At 36.0% G+C, this 24091-nt stretch overlaps 1 protein-coding gene across 2 annotated transcripts in view; it reads left to right on the top strand.

Annotated features, from left to right (window-relative positions):
- The window catches only part of LOC150096979 (uncharacterized), a 255783-nt gene extending 249915 nt beyond the window's left edge, over window positions 1-5868 (top strand). For both annotated transcript variants that reach the window (XM_090408126.1, XM_090408125.1), the window contains exon 12: window positions 4950-5868. In XM_090408126.1, the coding sequence (XP_090264252.1) occupies window positions 4950-5005 (56 nt within the window). In that variant the 3' untranslated portion in view covers window positions 5006-5868. The remainder of the gene's footprint in view (window positions 1-4949) is intronic.
- Window positions 5869-24091: the final 18223 nt, after the last annotated feature.

The following is a 24091-nucleotide window of genomic DNA, read 5'->3' as shown; positions in this document are numbered from 1 at the left end:
TGCATTATCTCCAATCATAATTTCTGCTGTTATTTTTGCTACACGCTTGACCAAAGTTTCATCAATTATTTTTGCTGCCCCACATTTTGCTATTAATAGCAACACACGATATGAAACTTCTAAAGCTTTCACATTTTCACCTCCTGACACGATCACACCATTTCTTGAGATTTTCTTTTACATTTTTTTAGTTTATTTTCAAAAAATTCTGCAGATTTGTCCTTGTATTCATTATGTTTTGATCGAAACTTACTTACTTATTACTCTTTACACCAATAAGGTGCATGAGGCCACGAGTTTAGCGTGCCATCCTCTTCGGTCCAGTGGCGCTTCTCTTGCTCTTCCCCATCTCGACCATCCTACTTTGTTTTGTTCTTTGATTACCATCTGGCGCCATGTCATTTTGGGTCTTCCACTCTTCCTTTTACCATCAGGTGCCCATGTCAATGCTATTCTTATGTGTTCTGATGTTGACATTCTCAATACATGGCCTATCCATGTCCATCTGCATTTCTTTAACTCTGTTGTAATGGGTTTGGTTTTGTTGTAAATTTCAATATTTGAGATTTTATTTGGCCAGTAAATTTTAAGAATTCTGCATAACATTTTGTTTGGAAGGCATCTATTTTATTTTCCTGTTGTTTGGTTAATTTCCATGATTCACTTCCATAAAGTAATACTGATTTAACAGTTGAGTTAAAAATTTCCACCTTAAAGTTTGTTTTTATGTTGGATGATTTCCAAATTTTTCTGTCAAGTTTTAAATGTGTAGCGATATTTTTTTTATTCTTATTGCAGTGTCTTTGTTGGTACCACCTTCCATGTTGACAGTTGTTCTGGGGTAATTAAGTGTTTGTCACTTCTATTTGATTTCCATTTATAAAGATTGGGTCATTCTTTTTACTGTTGATTTTTAATATTTTGGTTTTCTTCTCATTGATGTGTAAGCCTATTTGTTTAGCAGTTTCCTCTAACTTTGCTGTCTTAATTTTCATGTCTTCAAATCTAGATGATAGTAGTACAATGTCATCAGCACGGTCCAAATCTTCTAATGTGTCAGTGTTCCATCTTATTCCAGTTTTCAGGGTATGCCACATTATCCAATCTTTGACAATGATGAAAAGTGTTCCAGACATGACATAACCTTGCTTAACACCACAACTTTTGAAAGCTGTTCCATTTAACAGAATTTGTCCTTTACTTCCATCATACAAATCTTTTATATTTATTATTTTGTCAGGAAATCCATAAATTTTCAGGATTTTCCATAGACATTCTCTGTCTATGCTGTCGAAAGCTTTGGCGAAATCAATAAAATTGAGTTACATAGTTTAATTTAGTTCAGCACTCTGTTCAATTATGTTTCTAAGAATAAAAATTTGATTCATTGTGCTTCTTCCATTTCTAAAGCCTGCTTATTCTGTTCTCAGAATTTTCTCAGTGCTATTTTTTATTTTATTTATTATGATTCTAGTGAAGATCTTTGATGGTACTGATTCCTCTCCAATTGGTGCATTCTGTAAGATCACCTTTCTTTTGGAATTTTTACTATTTGTGATTCTTTCCAGGTACCCGGAACCTTCTCAGATGTCCATATGATATTAAACAGTTTCTACAGTATAGTTGCTGATGTTTTTAGGTCAGCTTTGAGCAGTTCAGCACTAATGTTATTATTTCACTTGCTTTTGGATCTTGATTTCTTCCATGATTTCTTTCACTTTGATCTCTCCCATGTTTACAGGAAATTCAAATTGATTTGGTATCTCTTCGAAAGGGGATTCGATATTTGGATTTATAGAGTCGTGATTAACAATTAATAATTCTTCAAAGTACTCTTTCCATCTTTGTTGGACTTCTTGCCCTTGAGTTAGTAGTTGACCATGTTTATCTTTAACCCCACATTCATTCATCTGATAGGTTCCTCCAAGTTGTCTTATAATTTTATAAACTACTCCAAGATTTCCAAAGTATCATTCGCTCTCTGAATATCCTCAGTCAACAGCTGATAGTAGTTTCTCTTGTCATTTCTGGCGGAGCGCTTTACCATCTTATGTACTTGATATTGGTTCTGATATTCTCCACGTAATCTTTTTGATTTGCAGTTGTTTATCATCGTCATCATGCCTATCAAGGATTTAGGCCTAGAGTGGCTTGTTCTGGCCTTAGAAGTCATCGTTGAATCTTTTAACAAGACGTCCTAGTTTTCTTTTTCCTAATGGCTTGTACTTTAAGACTTGTTTTGGTAATCTTTGTTTTCATTCTTTGAACTTGTTCCATCCATTTATGTTTATATTTTTTAATTTTTTCTATTACTGATTCCAGGTTTAATTTTTTCATAATTTCTTCATTTCTTTTGTGATCAAACAGAGTATACTTTAATAAATTTAGTTTAATCCTTTATCCCAGTGAGAGCAAACAAAGTTTGTGCCTGAAAATATCTTCAGGACTGAATATAGTGTTGTACTATCTTACCTGAGTAAGTAGTGCAACTCGTAGCAAATCTCACCGGGATAAAGGATTAAACTAAATTTATTATAGTCTAACCTAGTGAAAAATATATTTTTAATATCTTTCTCTAAATCCAGAGTAATTTAATAAAAAAAAAAATAATAAAAAAAAAAGGTGGCAAGCCTTTTGGCAATTCCTGTAGGTAAAGATGACCTTGCGACTGCTTCTGCCTGTTATCTCCAACTCTGGGCCTGGCTCCCACTGAAGAGACCTCAATAAAGGTCGAAACTAGTCTGGGTAGTGGCCAATCCCTTAATGCATAACAGTATACATATCCACAAGGAGATGTATTTTGCATTATGGGAGATACTGGGTTAGGAGTGTTGGTAGCTTACTCCGCCTTTGCTACGAATTGCCTGGTGTTGTACTACTTACCCAGGTAAGATAGTACAACACTATATTCAGTCCTGAAGATATTTTCAGGCTCAAACTTTGTTTGCTCTCACTGGGATAAAGGATTACACTAAATTTATTATAGTCTAACCTAGTGAAAAATATACTTTCAACATCAAGAGTATACTTTGCATTTTTTCTCATAAACTTCATTTCAGCTGTTATTAATCTTTGTCTTTTTGTTTTATTGTCCAGATTTCACTTCCATACATTAGGACTGGTAGGGCTAATGTATAGTATACTTATAGTCTGGTTTGTTTTTGAACTAGGTTTGGTTTAAATATAGAGTTAATTACACCTGTTATTTTTAAGTATTTTGCAATTTTTAAGTTTGTATCTTTTTCATTTTCATGTGTAACCATATAACCTAGGTAGTTAAATGAATTCACCTGTTCTAAAATCTTGTTATCTATTACTGTTTTAGTTCTTACTGGATCTTGTCCTTAAAAGACCATAGTTTTTGATTTTTCTGTTGATATTATCATACCATAATCTTCGGCTATCTCATTTAGATTTAAAATAGCTTTCTGTAAGTTAGTTATCTTCAGAATTTGTAATTATTATTTGGTCATCGGCAAAAAGGAGTGTGTTTAAGTACACAGTAGGAGAAAGTTTAATACCTTGATGGAAAATTTTATTCCATTTTATTATTTCATTTAGGTAAATATTAATATAAATATTAGTAATTACATCTCCTAATGATTCATATAATTACTTTTTTATCAGTCGCTATCATACGCTCTTTGCATTGTTGCAGGCTTGCAATGTACATTCATATACGAAGCTGAACAAAGATTCACGAGTGATCGCCTGTGAATTCGCAAAAACTATTCAAATGAAACAGTTATCACAATTTGAGTAGGAGAATTCATACATAATATATATATTGAGAAATATATACGTTTAAAATAATTATTTTTTTCTTAATAATGATTCCATGCGTTAATGATGCATAGCTGAAAATTGCTACATATCCCCAGAAGATCTTTCACATACCCCTGCGGGTATTCGTACCGCACTTTGAGAAACACTGCCCCACAGTAACCATTAGCCACTTCATTCTGAATAATTTTTATTGGTTATTATTGATTTTGAATTAATTCCAGACTTCAATATATGAATGTGTATGTGCACACATGCAAACACACACATCCTGTAGTGGAATTGTAATCCATTTCCGAGTGTTGTTCACAATAATTAAATAGCCATCTAGGACTGTCCTGAATCCTCAAATCTGAAATATAAAATTTGTATTTTGTACATGTTGTCGAGGTTCAGGACAAGACAAAGTTTTATGACTAGTGTTAGAAATGAGATGGTTGGTGATATAGTAATGTTTTTCCCCTCTCTTTAGCTCCTGCTTATGGCAATTTGCTTAGTTAGCCTAGCTCTAAAAGAAAGATTATGTAAAAAATAAATAGTGCTACACCACGTTGTAACATGTAATGCTATGTATTATATATTACAACTTCATGTTTTTGTATGTATTCATCATTTTTAAATTAACAAGGATTGCACAAATTAATATGCTAATATTGTATCTAATTTTTTCTCCTAGAATGAAATGTTTTTATTTTGCGCTCTACCTTTAAGTTTGCTATTCATGTCTATAATGGCTCAATTTTTATAATCAACATTTATGTTTCATTAATAACTACCCAAATATGCATTACATGCATATTATTCACTCATAGTATGCAATAATTTTTCTTCAGATTTGGGAGGGTCTAAGAAGTCCTTGCTTTTTAATGTTAGTGGGATGCTGCTTTTGTGGTTTGCAGACTGATATTTTCTCTTGTGTGCATTAATGGTGCTATATATATATATATATATATATATATATATATATATATATATATATCATATTAGTTTTAATGGTAACAATTTTTATCTGGTATTATTTAGATAATTTTCATTATTTGTAATTATAGAGACTGAAAAAAGCTTCATCTGCATCTAATGATTCCCGAGTTTTTCATTACTGGTTTAAAAATAAATGAATAAAAATTTGCAAGCTGTAGTTACAATTATATATGTTTATCTTACAGGAACGTTTCGTCTGAATTATGCACCAACATCCAGGGTGGTGGAAACACATAATTGAGGTAGCTGAGATTCTGTTAATCCAAAGTATTATTTCTTTGAAATCTTTTATCTGAGTGGAATATATATACTGATCAGAAACTTGCACTGTGACTATAAAAATGGAATGTACTTAGTAGAACAAAAAAAAAGTTTGAAGTTTTTCTCTGGATCTCAAATATTTAGCTGACTTAGGCCATAAAACTTGTATTGAGCATATGACTAGATGTACTGGTGCTACTGTTTATCACGTAATCAAGTTGATGCAAGTTTGATAAAACTTGGCTTGAGTCTGCTGGCTACTCTAGTCATGCAAGTGTTAATACGTTGTATTCCTTGTGATAAAAGATGCTGTAATAAAAGTAATTTGAGCCTTCAAAAATGAAATAATAAAAAACAGTGTGTGCTCTCTACCTCTTGGCATTCATCTGTTTTCAATTAAAGGATGCAATTCTGTTTTCAAAGACTGATATAAACTGTGCTTCTAGAATTAAAAAACAATAAATAAAAATACAAATGCATGTTTTGGACCCAGGCTCATGTCTAGGCTGATTGACAAGGCAGTGGTAGTCAAGTGTATTTTAGCCAGATTGTAATATAATGCTACCACTGTCACAAGTGATGTCTTCTGTACAAATTTTTATTGCTTAAAATATCACCTAAGTCACAACTGCTTCAGAATGAAGTCCATAGTTATGTACATATCGCAAACTCGAGCCTGGTTTTAGGCTGGGTAAAGTGGTTTAACATCCTTTGTTGCCAGATGTATCAATATTGTAAAAAAATTTGACAGTTAAACATTTTGTAATTATTTTATGTACTGCAAGTTAAGTGTACAAAACATGTTGCTTCGAAATAAAGACTCAAGAAATATCACAGATTAAATTCTTGCTGGTTTGCCTCTTTTGTCATTCTTTAAATTACATAAACATGATTAAGTTTGTTTGTTTGTTTTTTTAAAAAAGCCTATATATATAGTGCTTTTGAAGTACTAGTTATTTTTATGTTATATCATACATGTTTGATCTGATCTATGATGTTAACAAAATTTAACTTTAACATTAATATCCTTATTAAATGTATTATCAAAGGGATTAATTAATTTTAAATTAAATTTCATTCTGCAAACTTGAAAAAATTGCTAAACGAAACAATCAGTGACAGCACAGTAGTAAAAAAACACTCAACAGGCATGTAATCAGGAATGCATATCCATACTTGAAGTAGAAAAAACCATCAAAAGCCTGAAATGTGGAAAGGCAGTGGGAGTAGATGGTATTCGACCAGAAATGCTCAAGTATAGAGGTATAAAACTCTTACAGTGGCTGCACTGCATATTTCAGTAGGCCTGGACAGAGGGACTAATTCTGGATGATTGGAGTAGAGCTCTCATAGTATCCATATATAAAAAGGGAAATAAAACAATGTGAAAATTACAGAAGTATTTCCCTACCGAGTGTTCCTGGTAAGATTTATGCAAGTATACTTGTGAAACGGTTGAGAAGCATTGTGGAAGAGAAGCTTGCTGAAGAACAATCTGGATTCAGGCTAAATAGAGGCTGTCGGGATCAGATTTTCACTTTATGACAAATAGTTGAAAAATCGTGGGCATATAACAAAGATCTGTATTTTGTAGATCTGGAAAAGGCATATGATAACGTGCCAAGAGAAAAGCTATTCAAAACGCTACAGTTGTATGGTGTCAGTGGGGCATTATATCAAGCAATACTTGGTCTTTTTTTGAGTTGTAAGTCAGCAGTTAGAATTGAATGAAGTACAGGTAGATGGTTTAATGTTAAATCTGGTGTGAGACAAGGATGTACATTATCCCCTCTGTTATTCATTATCTATATGGATCACATTATGAAGGAAAGTGGTATTAAACATGATATCAAAATTGGAGATGTTAATGTCAGCTCTTTGCTTTATGCGGTTGATGTTATACTTCTAAATAAATCTGCTACAAGTCTGCAAGATTCCCTGACTAAAATGAATAACTGTTGTAATAGATATGGTATGAAGGTCAGCAATAAAAAGACAATGAAAATAGGCAGAAGTGTTGAAAATGTCAGCTGCATTGTGAACAGAGAACCTGTGGAACAAGTAAAACATTTCGCCTACTTAGGCACGATTTTTAGTGAAGATGGTAAATTAAATATGGAAATAGATAACAGAATCAACAAATCTGGTATGGTAGGAAGTCAGTTGAATAAATTCATATGGAATAAGAGGGAAATTAGTCAAAACACTAAATTAGCTCTATACAAGACAATGTTATACAATTTTAACTTATTGATCTGAGAGCTGGGTCAGAAGTAAAACACTTGACAAAAGACTAGAGACCGCAGATGTGAGAGTACTGAGGAAGATTAGAGGCACGAACGGATGGCATTAGTGGCAATATTAAAAACGAGGATATTAGGAAAGAACTTGACATTGTTAGCAGAGCTAATCTCAGGTGTTATGGCTGCTTAAACAGAAGGAGAGGAATGATTAGCTAAACAAGTGTTATTTGTTGGGATGTAGGAAAAAGACCCAGAGGAAGACCAAGATATAGGTGTATTGATACAGTAAAAAGTGCATTAGAAGATAGAAATATAATATCTGATAATGTTGGATTCTTGATAGGTAACAGATTGATTTGGAGGAAAATTGTAGATGAGAAGTTAGTAATGATGTAAGTTTTCATGTAGTGCCATCATATCCTGTACACCCCTTGAGGGTACATACATATCAGAAATTGGATGATGACTGCAAACTCAAAATTCTTTCATTGAACTTGAAGTGTTGGTTACCTGATTTAAAAATTTATATAGAATAACATTGGCAGCACTAGTTAAATTTAATTATTGAAATTTTGTCACTGTGACAACTGAATTATGTCTGCCTACCTGATATCCTTACCTGGCTCCCTTTCACTTGGAATCAATTCCATGGAAGTTAGAAGTTGTTATCCATGTTTGATATTGTGGATGTGTATTTGTGTCTCACAGCACATTCCAGGACATCTACTGTTCAGTCGACTTAAGCCGTTCTTCAAGATGGGCAATGTCCTCCATATGTGTCCTTGAGTAAATTGCCTACAGTGTAGGCAATCTCAAGGACAATAAAATATACTTCACATTATACTACTTCCACCAACCTGGAAGAAACCATGCGCAAGGTGTTCATTAATTCATGCTGTTTGTGCTGTATTGTATATCTGCATGTGTGGAGCAGAAATAAGCCAATCATCAGACCAGTATGCTGATGACACCCGATGCATTTTGGCAAAGAGAGGCTTCAGTTCAAGACCTCCCTTTACACATGAGGATAGTATTTCATCACAAGAGTTGTTGCATTCCCACTCCATTATTGTGACATTAGCAGTAATAACATCACATGTCACTAATCTTGCATCTTTCAGTAACCATAGTGTATGCTTTCTGTGCCTTTTATAGCTCATTAATGATGTGGTTTCTCCATTTTGGAGCAATTCACCACATTTAGACTACCAGTAACCAATAAAGCATGCCATACTAAATATGGAACCATGAGATGCTTGAGCTCCACTCCTTGATAGCATGCCTCTTCCCATGACTTTTTGGTTTGAAAGTTATTACTTCTTTTAGAGAAAATTCAGTAGCTGGTCTCAAATGATTACTTGTTCATCCCACAGAGCTGGAACAATGGAGAACACTTGCAGTTAACAGATAAATCTGCTGGACTCAGCCTTACTTCAGTAATATCACCCAAAATGAAATCATACAAAATGTAACTAGAAATCAGCAGGGAGTTAATGGCCCACTGGCCCCATTCCCAACCCTTTATCAGTAGGTCACATTTTACAACTAGAGGTAAGCCTTCCTATGTTACCTCCCAAGAGCAGAATTGCAGAGTAGTTATGACATACACAACCTTAAAGTAAATAAAATAAATCAGGTAACTTCTTTTATTCCGTATATAGGAAACAGGCATGGCAGTTTTAGCACTATCCAGGAACAGACCAAGCTTTTTAATCCATGGTAAATTTATAGCTACATGCCATTTTAGTGTGACAATTTCACTAATTGGCAAAAATATCCTGTCACTGGCAACTGCTCCAGCAGAGTAGTGTTCCTATGCCTGTAGCACTAACTTTTGGACACGGGGACAGTTCATTCTCCACTGGTAGCCAATCAGAGATAGCTGGACTAAGACTCACTAATTAAATTATATAAATGGAATCTGATGATAGGAGTATCTCGTGGTCCTTAATGTAGTATATATGATTTGTCTGAAATAATGCAAGTTCTTCAATTGATATTTTTTAGTTTACAGGAGGAAAAAAAAAAACATTTGGTCTTACCCAAGATTGATTAACTCAGAACTGGCCAAAGAAAGAGTTAGAAAAAGTTCCTGTTGTAGATTCGAACTCAGAATAGCTTTCTTCAGACAGCCTAGTGCTATGGTTTCCATTAAGCAGGAAAAAAGGCCATCATCCATAATAATATATTTCATTTCAGTGGAAAATTAGGATAGCATAGCTTCAAGAACACATAGGGTTGTTGATAATTGAGCAATACTGTAGAAATAAGAGTGAGAGGAGTCATGATATATATATATATATATATATATATATAAAGCACAAGCCAGAAAACTTGAGTATTGTACCAAAAGCTGACCTGGAATATGAAAAAGTTGCTGTGCTGGCCAAAGACAACCCAAAATAATTTTAATTATGCCACAAGTAAAAGAAAGATATGAAGCTGATTATTGAACACATTCACAAGTAGAGATAAGGAAGTTGTCATTCCTGTTTATATATAAGGCCTTCATATGCTCACATCTGGGTTCCTGTGCTCAAGTCTGGTCCCCTGGGCAAAAGTTTAATGTGGAGAAATGTAAAGTTATGCATTTTTTGGGATAAACTGATTACAAGCCGTGTATTAAATAGATTGAACTATACCTCGGGAAATAGATGAAGGTGGGGGATTTGGGAGTAGTAGTGGATAGAGGGTTGAAATTTAGAGGACATATTGCTAAGGTAGCGCATAAGATTGTTTGGCTATTGAAGAACATACAAGTAGAGAGAGAGAGAAAAGGAAGTTGTCATTCCTCTTTATAATGCCTTGATATCCCCACGTCTGGTCCCCTGGGTTTCTTGAGGATGAAGCGTAGGAGAGCCAGAGGTGAGCAACAAAATGGTGAGTAGTCTGTGGAAAGTTCCCTATGAGGATGGATTTAGGGTGTGTGGACTGTGCAAGTTGTTTGATGAGTGAAAAGAGGTAATATGATAGAGATATTTAAGTCACTTAAAGGGTTTATAGAAATGCTGCCTGGGAAATGTTTTTGCACTTAGAGCTAACAGAACACTAGCTCATCCTTGGAAGTTGAATACAAGTGTGGTTAGTAAGGGCTTGAAGGCGATTTTTTGTTTGGAGAGTTGTATAAGAGGAATCGGTTGCCAAAGTTTGTTGTGAGTGCTTTGTTAATAGGTTCAAGGAGAGGTATGATATATTGTGTGGATAGTTTGGGTCTCCCACGATGAGGCTTTGAACTCCATGGAGATGTCCATATAATAATAATGAACATGGGAGAATAACTACTGAATGCAGATGGCACCTTTGAGTCAGAAGCAGATTAGTTCAAATCAAATAATGAATGCTCACTTTGATAAGATATATCACCTGGTGTATATATATATATATATATACAGGGTGTTCGGGATAAATTTGACAGTTTCGTAAGGAAAAAGAAAATCTTCTTTGTATCTATTAAATTTAATGAATTGACAAAAAAACATTACAGGCAGAGTTAATTACAATACTATCAACAAGATTTACTCAAAATAACCACCATTAGCATCGATCACAGCTTCAATTCTGCTTCGGAACCTCGAACAAGCTGATGCTACAGTCTCCCTGGGAAGGGCCGCAAAAACTGTTTTAATTTTATCCATTAACTGGGCTTTTGTATTACTGGAAGTGCGATTGGTGTCTTTTTCAACTGCGCCCCATACAAAATAATCCATGGGGTTAAGGTCTGGGGAGTTTGGAGGCCAAACATTTGGACTGGTGAAGTCGTAGAAATTTTCAGACAACCATTTTTGACTTTTCCCAGAGGTGTGGCAAGGGGCCGAATCCTGCTGCCATACATACGGCCTACCATTGGCTACCCTTGTTATCCAGGGCTTGACTACAGTTAGCAACTCCACGAACAAAGCCCGAATTCCAATGCCAGGGTTCTTCAACACCTGTTCCTGCAGATTTGCGAGGAATTCTGCTGTACGAACGCAATCAGATCGTCTGCTAGGGATCTTTCTTCTTGCTACATCCTCGTAGTCATCATTGCAAGTCTCTAGTTCATGCCTGATTGTTTTTACTGTATTCAGGGAGCATTGGGCAGCAGTCGTAATATCCTTATTTTGATGGCGGGCACGAATCATCATGATACAAGTTATTCTCTTCCATGATTCAGGTGGGTTCCAGCTATCCATCCTTTCTGACATCTTCATAGATGTCAGAAATAAGAATTCAGCAATGGGGACATTGCTGAATTCTTATTCATGTGGTGTATGGGGTGTCGAGGAAAGATAGTACCCCTCTCCACTTGGACGGTCACGCATAATTGTTCAGGTTGATTGGTTCTCACTGGACATCTAACTTATGGCTCCAAGAAGCTACTGTAAACTGGTAGCGGCCACACCTTGGTAAACTGTCTTTCCCCACAGGCTAAACTAAGGGAGGGTGGCCAGATATTTGATCTCAAGCAGCAACTATTCGGTGAATCGGCTGCAAGTGGTGATTGACACCTGATGAAACTGAATGAAGTGAAACCAGCCTAAAGATGCATGCTAGCTCGACTGTCGCCTGGTCAAACAAGGGGTGTGCCCACTATTAGGGAACCAAGATAGTGAAGGTGAAAAACATGTTATTGGAACAAATCATCACCTAGTAGACAAGAAAAACAAGTATAGCAAAATAGAATGTAAGAACCCTTCACCAGGAAGATGCATTGGAAATATTACTAAATGAATTACACTACAGATGGGAAGTGATTTGACTTTGTGAAACCAGATGGACTGGAAATGGAGAATTTCACTGGACAGTACAAAATAACTTCAGGCAGGAAGGAGAACAAACACCAAGAGGGAGTAGCACTTATATTAAAACCGAAACTCGAAACTCTATTGTCCTACAATCCTATCTCACCTAGAATAATTAAAACAAGATTTAAAACATCAATTGGATCGCTGACTATTATTCAAGTATACTCACCAACTTCAACATCAGCAGAAGAAGACATTGAGGAGTTCTACACAGATCTGCAAAAAAGCAGTACAGGAGACATCATGTCAGGACCTCCTAATTTTAATGGAGGATTTAAAAGCAAAAGTAGGCAAAAACGGTGATACATGGCCATGAGAAATCGGACAGTTTGGGTATGGCAAAAGTAATGAACATGGCAAAAGACTGCTAAACTTCTGCTCATATAATAGACTAACAATAACCAGACAGCCATCCTGCCAATTACAGAGGACGTAGTTTTTATTTTAAAAAAAAGATTTACTGGGAGGAACACTCCTTCCCAATAAATGTCAAACAAGATGATCATACATCCACTGAAATAAATTTTAATAAGCAGGAAGGAAAGCTACAATCAAATAAAACTTATGCAGATATGGTACGTTCAAAGAAATCATCACACATTGAGTAAACAAATCACAACTTAACTGTAGTCATAACTGCTTCATTAGATATCATGTTACAGGACCTCAGTAAATCCAGCCCAAATTTGATTTATGTAAAAAGATTTTCTCAAGAGTCACTCCATTTTAACCGCACTTACAATGAATACAATCAAAATCCGTCCAAACTCTCTGCTGATCCCTGCATGGAATGCCACCGTCCTCACCAACAAAATTCTTGAACCGCAAGAATTCGCACTCAGATACCACCCATTAGTAATATTAATTAGCGAGGAGCATTTTCGGCCAGCAAACAATCCAAAATTAAGATAATATATACACTATATAGAAACGACAGATTTCATGCCAGAAGTGGTGGCACTGTCATTTATATTAAAAACTACCTCAAACATAATGCCACCACCAAACCCAAAACTTAGAGATTACAGGAATAGAAGTTCACACCAACAATGCTGGAAAATTCAAAATCTACGCATCGTACAGCTCACCTATCAAACTATTGATGTCGGATCCATACGCCATAGGCATCAAAAATTCCACCATCATTGTAGGGGATTTAAATGCCAAACATCACGCATGCAACAGTAAAACGACCAATAGAAATGTTCGTATACGAAACAATTATATGAGGTTCAATTACATTGCCGTAGCCGGTTCCACTAAATCTACCCATCATGGTCATTTTGACAGTCCGGATGTTCTGGATATTGCTACCCTAAGAAACATCAGATACCAGTATCAGCTACAAACGATAAATGAACTGTCATCAGATCATAACCCAAATTGGGCACTCGAGAACCATTTACCCCATCCCATTCCTTCATAGCTTGGGAAAAATTATTCAAAGTAATCCTAGAACACATTGGTCTAGAGCCCACCATACAAAAACAGGATGAGATAAACCTAGCAATAGCCAACTTCACAAATCAAATCAGCAAAGCATTAACAGCAGTCACCAAGACCAAATCTCCTTATAAGCTTAACCCGGACGATATTATGAATTTAATCATAGAAAAAGAATAAAGCTTGGAAAAGATATCACAATACACGAGCTCTGAGCTACGTGTAGCTAAGTAGAGGTGGCGTTTGAACTCTACAGCGCTTGCCCGCACGACAAAAGGAGTTCGAATCAAGTCGCCGACTAGAGGACCTTTTTCTAAGCCTTTTCTCGATCTCTGGCACAGGATAGCGGGTTTTTCCTCCCGGAAACTCGGATTTTTCGTCCCATAAACTCAAGAAAATCGGCCGTCGAACCCACACTATTTTCAGTTATTAAATATATTGTGTTAGGGTTAGGGACCACCAGATGGAGGCACTTACTAGCCGCCTTCTTCACTGCATGCCGATTAATTAGTGATAGCCATCTCTGATTGGCTACCAGTAGAGATTGAACCCCACTCAGTCTCCAAAAGTTAGATAGGGCTTTAAAACGGCCTCGCTTACTCCCTATACAGGAACAAAAAGGCGTTTGCTGAATTTTTTTTTTTTTTGCGAGCTCCACAAGATCGAAAAATCCTTAATAAAATGAACAACCAAGTTAGAGAAGCTCTTAGAAGCTACCGAAATCAAAAATGGGAAATCTTCTTTCTTCTTCCCTTTATTAGGCCTTGGCCTGTTACGGAGCTATCTTTAGCCATACCAGTCCCTAGGAGAAGGTGGCTAGCCCTATGCCTCCCTGTGTGTCCTATGTCTGTAGATGCGTGTGTTCACGGGTTCGGTTTTCCTGTTTGTGGGAGGAAACACCCAGATAAACTGGGGAGAAAAACCTTGCAGTCCACGCCCAAGACCGGCTAACTTGGCTATGTTTGAGAAATATCCTTAAGCTCCTCACGTCGGCGATGGGAATCGAACCCAGGACACTCCTTTCCCAGGCATATAGTTGCAAAACGCATAGCCACTCGGCTAACCGCGCGGATGAATGGGAAAATAAGCTAACATTTCTTAGTCCTGAAGGCCACTCAATATGGAAATTTTTGAAAATCCTTCGTAACAAACAAATATCTACCCCATGCAAGCCAAATGGGATATTGTATATACAGATGCAGAGAAAGTCAGAGCTCTTGTCAGCAATCTAGAAAAGCAGTGCAGTCCAACGTATGAAAATATAAATACTAATCTCTCTTACAAGATTCACAAATCTGTCAGGCGTACCTTAAAACAACCCACAAAACAACTTAGAGCTGATTAGCACTAATCCTCCAGCAGAAATAAATAATATCATTAAACATCTCAAGAACAAGAAAGCACCAAGTCCTCACTGTGTCACAAACAAAATCATCGAGCTGCTCCCATGCAAAGTTATAATGCATCCTGTCGACATCATAAACGCAATACTAAGATCGAAATATTTTCCTCCAATATGTAAATATGCCGACATTATTCCCATACATAAGCCAGGAAAAGATTGGCAGTTTCCTCAAAACTTCTGACCCATCAATTAACTATCCAATTTAGGGAAAATTGCAGAAAAAATCATCTTATCTAGATTGTAAGAAACAACAGATAAATTAAACATCATTCGAAATGAACAATTCACTTTCCGGCAAACTCATGGACTTGTCGCATATATTACTGCAGGATATAACTGGAAACAACACACTGGTGTTGTATTTCTAGACGTTGCAAAGTGTTCTGATAAAATCTGGCACCAAGATCTTCTATTCAAGCCTGTGGCGGCTGGTGGCTTGACATGGTGGGGATGCTGCAACTGTCGAAATATACATACACACTGTAAGCACAGTGTATATGCATGTTTAAAAAAAATAAAATAAATACAAAGTATACATGTTTGGATATAAATATAAATAAATTAATAAAATATCAAAATTATGGTAAACATTTAAAAAAATTAAACACGAAAAAGTGTTTACTTTTTTTTGTTTAATAAACTGATGAGACCTCAATAAAGGTCGAAACCGGTCTGGGTAGTGGCCCCTTGCCTTTAATACAAAACATCATACATCTCCTCCAGGAGATGTGCTTTGTATTAAGGGTAAATATTAAGATTAGTGATCAGAGCTTATTCTACTTTTACCGAGAGTTGCCTTGGTCTTGCACTACTTTGAGGGTCAGCTAGACTTTCAATACGTGCAGGCACAAACTTGACTTGTTTGTCTGTTTGCTTACTTGGGAAATGGAGTAAAACCAGATTTAAAATAGTTTGGTATTTTTAACATTTGAGATATCATCAGCAGGAACCAGACAAAGAAGTGATACAAAGGTTGAAGTAATGCAGAAGTCGTATTTCCATATACAAGTAGTCACAAGGTGTCACACCTTATTTCTAAAATACTCTAGATTACGATCTGGATTATCCTCTGGTATATCAGCAGAGGAATCTTGTCTATAGGGACCATAGGGCTGGGCCCCACCTATATTTGTATAAGTAGCCCAATAATTTTAGGTTTAAAAAATATGTTTCTTGTAATTATTATTTTTTGATCTATTTCCAACATGTTTTATTGATTAACCACTGAGCTACACAGACACAAGCCTGTGTAGCTCAGTGGATGTGGCGTTTACACACCACGGCGCTTGGCCGCACGAAGGAAGACTTGGTTTCGAGTCTAGTCGGCTACTAGAGGAAATTTTTCTAAGCCTTTTTTCGACCGGTTCCCGAGTTACTCGATCTCTGGCACGGGCAAGCGGGTTTTTCCTCCCGGAAACTCGGGTTTTTCGTCCCGTAAACTCAAGAAAATCGACCGCAGAACCCACATTATTTTCAGACATTAAATATATTGTGTTAAGGTTAGGGACCACGAGATGGCGGCACATTTGAGCCGTCTCTCTCTTCACTGTGTACTGCTTAATTAGTGATAGCCTTGGGCCATCTATCTCCGATTGGTACCAGTGGAGATTGAACTGCCCACTCAGTCTCCAAAAGTTAGATAGGACTAAATGGCCTCGCCTACTCCCCGTATACGGGAATAAAAACACGTTATCTTATCTGATTTCTGATTTTTATTGATTAATAAAAAAATACTGCAGTATTTTGTGGCAATATTGTATAATGAGACTTAGAACGATCTCTTGGGCCAGCCACGGTTGGCCCCATTTTATGGGTGTAGAACACAGGGCATGTATGAGCATGTACACTAGCGATCGTATTTGTTTACTGGGTGCAACACTTATCTTATGGACAGATTAGTCTGGCCCAGTCACTGTGTTGCACGTACGTACATAGCGTGCGATTCTTTGATTGTGAACCACATGCACTAGCAATCGTGTTAGTTTACTAGGCATAACGCTTATTTTGGGACCCATTTAATCTGGCCCAATCACTGTGTTTGTACGTAAATAGCGCACAATTCTTTCATTGTATTATTGTTCATTCTCGTTGTTGATCTATTTTATTGATTAATAACAAAATTACTGTAGAGTTTGGTAGCAGTATTGTATAATGCAACTTAGTATGGTCTCTGGCCATGTATGAGGTATGTACAGTAGTGATCATGTTTGTTTACCAGGTGCAATGCTTATTTTAGGGCCTGTTTAGTCTTGCCCAATCACTGCATTTGTACGTAAATAGCGCGCGATTCTTTCATTGTCTCATTAATTCTTCTTGTTGTTCTTCCGTTGAATTAGTAGTATGGGTGTCACTAGTGACAAGCTCAAGATAAGATAAGGAATCGAAACGTGTTTGAGATGATGACGTTATTGTGTGTGTAACGTCTTGAGTTTCTAATGCTTGGCATATCCCTGGGGGCATAGGTGTCAATGGGTTCAGTTCTCGTGTTTTGTTTGCATATGGAATTATGGGTGATTATTAGAGATAAGGATTCGTGTCGTGATTGTGGAGACACTACTGACAAGATCGATCAAGATATGATAAGGAATCGTGTCGTCAGTGTGTGTTATTATCAGATGTAGATAAGTGATGTCATTTGTTAGTTATAAATAAGGGATGTTATTGTTTTGAATGGAAAAGGGAGATATATTAGTGGATAAGAAATCGCGTCGTGATTGGTGGGAACACTTTTAACCAGATCAAGATCAATAATATGATAGCTGATGAGCTCCAGCCAAGGAGAATAGAAGTTGAATTGCAGGATAGAGAAAAGAGCACATTTGAGGCCATTTGGTGTGAGATTGTGGCTAGCAGAACTAAATATACAATTGGGTGCTGCTATAGACCAGGTGATGGAAAAGATTGTGGTGACAGTATGCACAAGCAAATAGAAGAAATGGGTGGAAGGAGGGTGATTATTATGGGAGATTTCAACTATGGTCGCATTGATTGGAGTGAGGAGAGGACGCACGGAAGGAAGGAACTGGATTTTATCGGGTTATTAAGGGATAACTATCTGCGACAGCATGTAATGGAAAATACTAGGGGTCAGAGAGTGCTTGACCTAGTAATTACATCTGAGGATTTAGCTGTAACAAATATGACCACATTGCCACCAATCGGTGAGAGTGATCATAGGGTCTTAACTTGGGAGGTGGCTAAAGGTGTAGAATTTTCAATTAAGACAGGGTACATGTGGAATTATCGGGCTGGAAAGTATGACAAGCTTAGGAGTTTGATTGGTTCAGTGCCATGGCATGTACAACTGCAAGGACTAGAAGTTGATAGTGCATGGGAGGTAGTTAAGAAGTGCTTGCATGAAGCAATGGCTGACTGTATACCTAGAGTCCGAATAATAAATCAAGTAGGGGTTAAATGGATGAATAACACCATTAAGCTTGAGCTGCAAAAAAGAAACAACTATGGAGGGAATTTAAGGAGAAAGGTGACCGGCAGGCACATGAACGGTATAAAGCGCAGGCAAGAAGGGTAACGAGTGTGGTAAGAAAAGCAAAAATGGATTACGAAAGAACATTGGCCATGCAGGCTAAAGAGAATCCTAAACAGTTTTTTAGATATGTAGCAAGTAAAAGGAAAAATGTACATGGCAGATTGATTTTAAAGAATGCTGATGGTAGGGAGGTAATTGAATCAGTTGAGATAGTTGAGTTACTGAGTGAGCACTTTGCAAGAATATATCATCCAGGTGGTGACATTGCAGAAACGAATAAACCAGTAGATTATACGGGAATTGTGGTTAATGAAGTGGAGGTGAGTAGTCTATTGCATAACCTCAATGTCAATACATCTGTGGGATTGAATGGTATACCAGCTCGTGTTGTACGAGAAACAGCTAAAGAATTGTCAGTACCCTTGACCATTTTGTTTAATTTGAGTCTCGGGTCTGGGTTAGTCCCAAGCGGGTTGAAAGAGGGGAAAATAGTTCCACTGCATAAAGGTGGTTCCAAGACTGCTGTTGTAAATTACCGACCGATTAGCATATCAGGATTCATTGTCAAGGTCTTAGAGAAATTAGTCAACAAAAGAATACAGGATAGGATAGATGAAAATGGGATATTGTATGGGGGACAACATGGTTTTGTGAACGGTAGATCATGCCTCAGTAACTTGCTCACGTTTTTTAACACAGTGACGGCTGAACTGGATAGGGGTAATGGGTTTACAGTGATACTACTGGACCTTGCCAAGGCCTTTGATAGGATACCACATGGAACCCTAATCAGTAAACTGGAGCAGATGGGTATAGATATGGGGTTGGTGAGATGGATAGGAGGGAGGTTGAAGGAGAGATATCAAAGAGTGGTTTATTCAGGAGTGGAGTCTAAAAGATGTCTTGTGACTAGTGGAGTGCCACAGAAATCTGTTCTTGGACCACTGCTTTTCAATTTGTTCATCAATGATATTGGAAAGGATCTGAGAGGAAGTGTTCACTTGTTTGCTGATGATGCAAAGTTGGGTAGAGCAATTGTGAGTGCACAGGATGTCAAAATTTTACAGGATGATTTGGATAGCTTTGGAGGACTGGGCTAGGAAAAATGGATGTCAATTTAATGTGGCAAAGTGTAAGGTTATGCACTTTGGGGTGAAAAGAATAGCAGCAGTATATCGCATTGGTGGAACCATACTCCAGGAGATTGATGAGGCCAGGGATTTGGGAGTGTTGGTGGATAGGGAGTTGAAGTTTAGGGGGCACATTGCAAAAGTAACTAAAACAGCTCACCAAATCACTTGGCTTCTGAAAAATACTTTAACATGCAGAGACGAACAAGTTGTTCTTCCTCTGTATCGAGCCTTGATAAGACCCTCATCTGGACTTCTGTGCCCAGTTATGGGCACCAGGGTTTCTTCGTGATGGGGAGGAAGTGGAGAGGGTCCAGAGACGAGTGACCAAGATGATAGCAGGTCTGTGGAATAAACCTTATGAGAATAGGTTGAAGATTTGTGGGTTGCAGAAATTGGACGATAGGCGAAGGAGGGGTGATATGATTGAGACATTCAAATTACTGAAGGGTTTTTATAAGATTGATCCAGAAGATATTTTTGAAAATATAACTGGTGGTGGGAGGACTAGGGGCCATGCATGGAAGCTAGGCAAGAGCGTGGTTGACAAGGGTGTTAGAGCTAGGTTCTTTACTTGGAGTGTGGTAAATGAGTGAAATAAGCTTCCAGAGTCTGTTGTGGGTGCTACGACCGTGAATGAGTTCAAGGCAAGGTATGATAGATACTGTGTGAATGTTGAATAGTTGTTCTTGACATGATGTTAGGGCCTCCCTCGATGAGTCTGTCGACTCCTTGGAGTTTCCCGGAACAATAATAATAATAATAATAATATAAGGAATCGTGACGTAGATGTGTGTTACTATAGAGTTTGGAATGTTTGGAATTTTACTGGGGCCGTAGTCTGTCAGGGACATCACGTGGTGTGTTCGGTTCGCGTAAAGCATTGGGGGTGATATTTAGAGTTGAGCAATCGTGTCGTTATGTGTTTGGAAATTTCTGGGGAACATATGTCTCTCTGTGATATCACATGGTGTTTTGGTTTGTCTATGGAATTGTGGGCAATGTTTTGAGATAAGATATCATGGAATTTTCGCAGGGTGACACACATCCATCATTGTCAGCATGTTTTATCTTTGGTTGCCTATAGATAGGGGTACTAATTTTCCAATACATTTTGAGGTATTTCTTTTCTGTTAAAGGGTGGGTGAGAATTCTTAGAGTAGAGTTGTAATGACAGCAGTGTTTGGGGTTTTTTTGAATAATTTATTTAAATGCTGGTGTCCCTCAAACATACACCTTTTTTTTTGCTCCGAAGTTATCATTATCAGTTGGAAGTGACATCACTAAAGCTTATTGGCAAATGACAACCTCTTTTTCGAATTAACGTTATCTTGTTTACAAATGTTTGGGTAATGGTGTTTTTTTAGTTTACATGAAGAGAAAAACCAAACGGCGTTTTAAAAAAATTAATTAAAAATAAAAGGAGACATAAAAGCTTACAATAACTTTTTTGTATGTAGTCTAGAAATTCTAATGATAATTTAAATTTACTTACAGTCTTTCCAGAATGATTCTGCTTAATGCAAATAGATATTCCAAAATACTTGAATTTTTATCCACACCACAACACACAAAAACACAATCTTGAAAGAACGAAATTTCTGTATTAACCTGAAAATATATTTGACTTTTGTTCCTTAGATTTTCTGTCCGTTTGTGTTTTTATTCTCAAGGTGGCGAGAGTAACTTGAAACTGTCTTTTGCTGACTAATATATCCGCCAACGATCGGTAATTGTTGTCTCTACTTGTGAACTTTTCTGACTGAGGAAATTGGAATTCTCCTGGTTTTACTTGAGGCTTTGATAATATTTCCCACACGACAATCCGAACGCCACCTTTTTCATCACTCATATTCTCCCTTTGATGTTTTGCATGGTATTATCAGTTCGGGGAAGTACGACTGTTTTCCTAGTGTAAAATTCTTATGATACATATCCTAAAATTATTCATATCTGATCAAGGATTTTATACACTTATTGTTTTCAAGTATGGCTTTGTTTGTTTACATTTTGTGTAACTCGGAAACTGTAATTTATTTCAAATGAATATTAGTTCTGTAATATATATACTTTGTTAATTTCTATGTTACTTTTTATTTGACTGTAATATTATTAACAAATTGTATTAACTGAATCTAACATACAGAAATTAAATAAAGTGAAAAAAGACAGTATTTTTTTTCTTCTTATTCTTTTGATTTCACATTTGCGCTGATGTTCATGCTATACGATTTCCCACTTGTGCTTATGTATTATTCACGTGATTTTTCTCCAAGTGACATTTCAAAACAGGTTGAACTGTGGGTTTCACATAGTTCAATTATGTGAAACTCATTTCCGTTAGTCCCAATTGACTGTTGTCCTCTCAGCCCCACATTTATTTCAGAGTAGGGATATATATATATATATATATATATATATATATATATTTTAACACAATTATTATATTAGATATTCTTTCCAATACAAATAAAGAATTATTTATGCTTATTTCAAATGAAAATTAGCTCAGAAAGAAAGAAAGAAAAAAAATATTTTTACCCTGAAATAAATATTTATGATCACAGCAAACAAGAAATTCATGAGCTTTTTCAAAGTTTTCAAATTTGTGAAAATATTGTTTTCATCATTTGGTATCATTTAAATGAAAAACGGGTCTGACAATCAAGTTTGTTAAGTTTTTTTTTTAATTTTCTCTTCCAGTGACGAGTATTATTTGGTATACGCATGTTGATTCGCTTGCTATCTGCATGCTACGATACTTTTTTTTTTCACTTTTCAGGTGAAATATTCTCTACTAAAATTCTGCCTAATAATTTAATATCCGTTTCTTTTTGCTTCCAAGAGTTGACACAGTTTCAGTTAGTGGATTTTCAAAAAAAAAAAAATCTCTGGTTAGTTTGTGGCATGAAATTTCAGAAGGAAAAAAAATGTTGTGGTCTTCTTAAATTTGTATAACACATCAACGACACCTAATTTGTTCATTTAAATTGACACATTTTATTTGAATGAAATATTATTTACAAATTGTATTTACTGAATCTAACATACAGAAAATAAATAAAGTGAAAAATACAATATAATTTTTGTTCCTTAATCTTATTGTTAAATTTGCATTGTTGTTCCAAGGTACTTCCATGCTTGTGGAATTGCCATCATGTGGTTTTTGACAATGTGACTCTCATCTGAAAGTTAATTTTCATTTGATGATCACTGGGAATTTATTACTGTAGTAAAACTAAGGGTTGCATATTTATTTTTTTGAAACCAATACATGTATTTCTTAACATTATTAAAAGCAGGGACTCTTTCTTTATGTTTTCCAAAAGCAATTAATTGTACACGTTATGTTTTCACGTTTTGGGCATCCAATTTCATTTAAATCAAGAACAGGCCTCCCTATTAAACTGGTTAATGTTTTTGATTTTTCTCTTCCTTTGGCGAGTAATATTTGATATTTGCATGTTGATTCTATCATCCAATTTCTTAGTTTGTCCAGAGATAGTGAACCAATTTCCCACTTCAACTGATGGTTATATTTTATTAACCAAGAATTCTGTTTTTTTAACGCTTTTAGGTAATTCTTTCCAAGTACAAGGTGATTTTGACAATGCATATCTTACAATAATTCCATCAGAAATGCAAATTTCTTTAGAAAATAAATTTGAAGTCTTATTCAAAAGCAATTGAGAATCAATTATTCCAATGATAACTGAAAATTCGTATTTTTCACCCACTGTCGATTTTTCATATACGTTTTCCTTCATTCTTCTTCTTAGATTACTTCATATGGCACCACAACTAAATAGTTACTTTATTATTATTATTATTATTATTATTATTATTATTATTATTATTATTGTTATTATTTCACTGATTATTAGCTCTGATCTTATATTTTATGTTAACTTTGTGTTACAAATTCTAAATAATTAGAACTTTTCAAAATGAAACTTTCAAAGAATTTTGTGGCTCACCTGTTATTTTTACATTATCAAACACAAAACATCGCAACACAAAACAGCAGCTGCAGTGGATGAATGATTACCTTAAGTCCAAAGTCACTCGATTCTATGGTATTTTCTTATAATCCTGTTTACTATGCCCTACCCTGAACGTTCCTTCAAAAATGAACCTTTTGCACAGATGACTCAACGACATGTTTTCACATGCTGTTGGATATACTGTTGGTGTGCTTTTGTCTTACTTTTGTGGGGAAAGGTAAAGTTTGTATTTGTGTTATCTGGAGAATACAAATATTTTTTCTATACGAAACTTTAAGAGTTTAAGTCACGTTTTGGGGTTAATTATCTGCTGTCTCTCTGTAAAACAACCAAATTCTAACAGTTCGGATTTTCGATTATGTGAACGAATTGTTTTCAGATAACTCAAACAATGTCAATAGGTAGCATTAGGCAATTTCTAAAATAATCAATTACATGGATATCAGTGTTCAACACTTTTTTTTCACACCAACAGTATATCCAACAGCATGCAAAAACATGTTGTTGTGTCATCGGTGCAAAGGCTTAATTTTTGAAGGAACAGTTAGGGTATGGCATGGTAAGGGT

Source organism: Typopeltis vanoorti, chromosome 18, assembly GCF_054136105.1.
Source record: "Typopeltis vanoorti isolate ZY-2024b chromosome 18, IOZ_Tvanoo_1.0, whole genome shotgun sequence".
In the NCBI taxonomy this organism is placed as follows: domain Eukaryota; kingdom Metazoa; phylum Arthropoda; class Arachnida; order Uropygi; family Thelyphonidae; genus Typopeltis; species Typopeltis vanoorti.
Note: the sequence above shows the minus strand (reverse complement) of the source record. Positions and strands in the feature narration are given on the sequence as shown.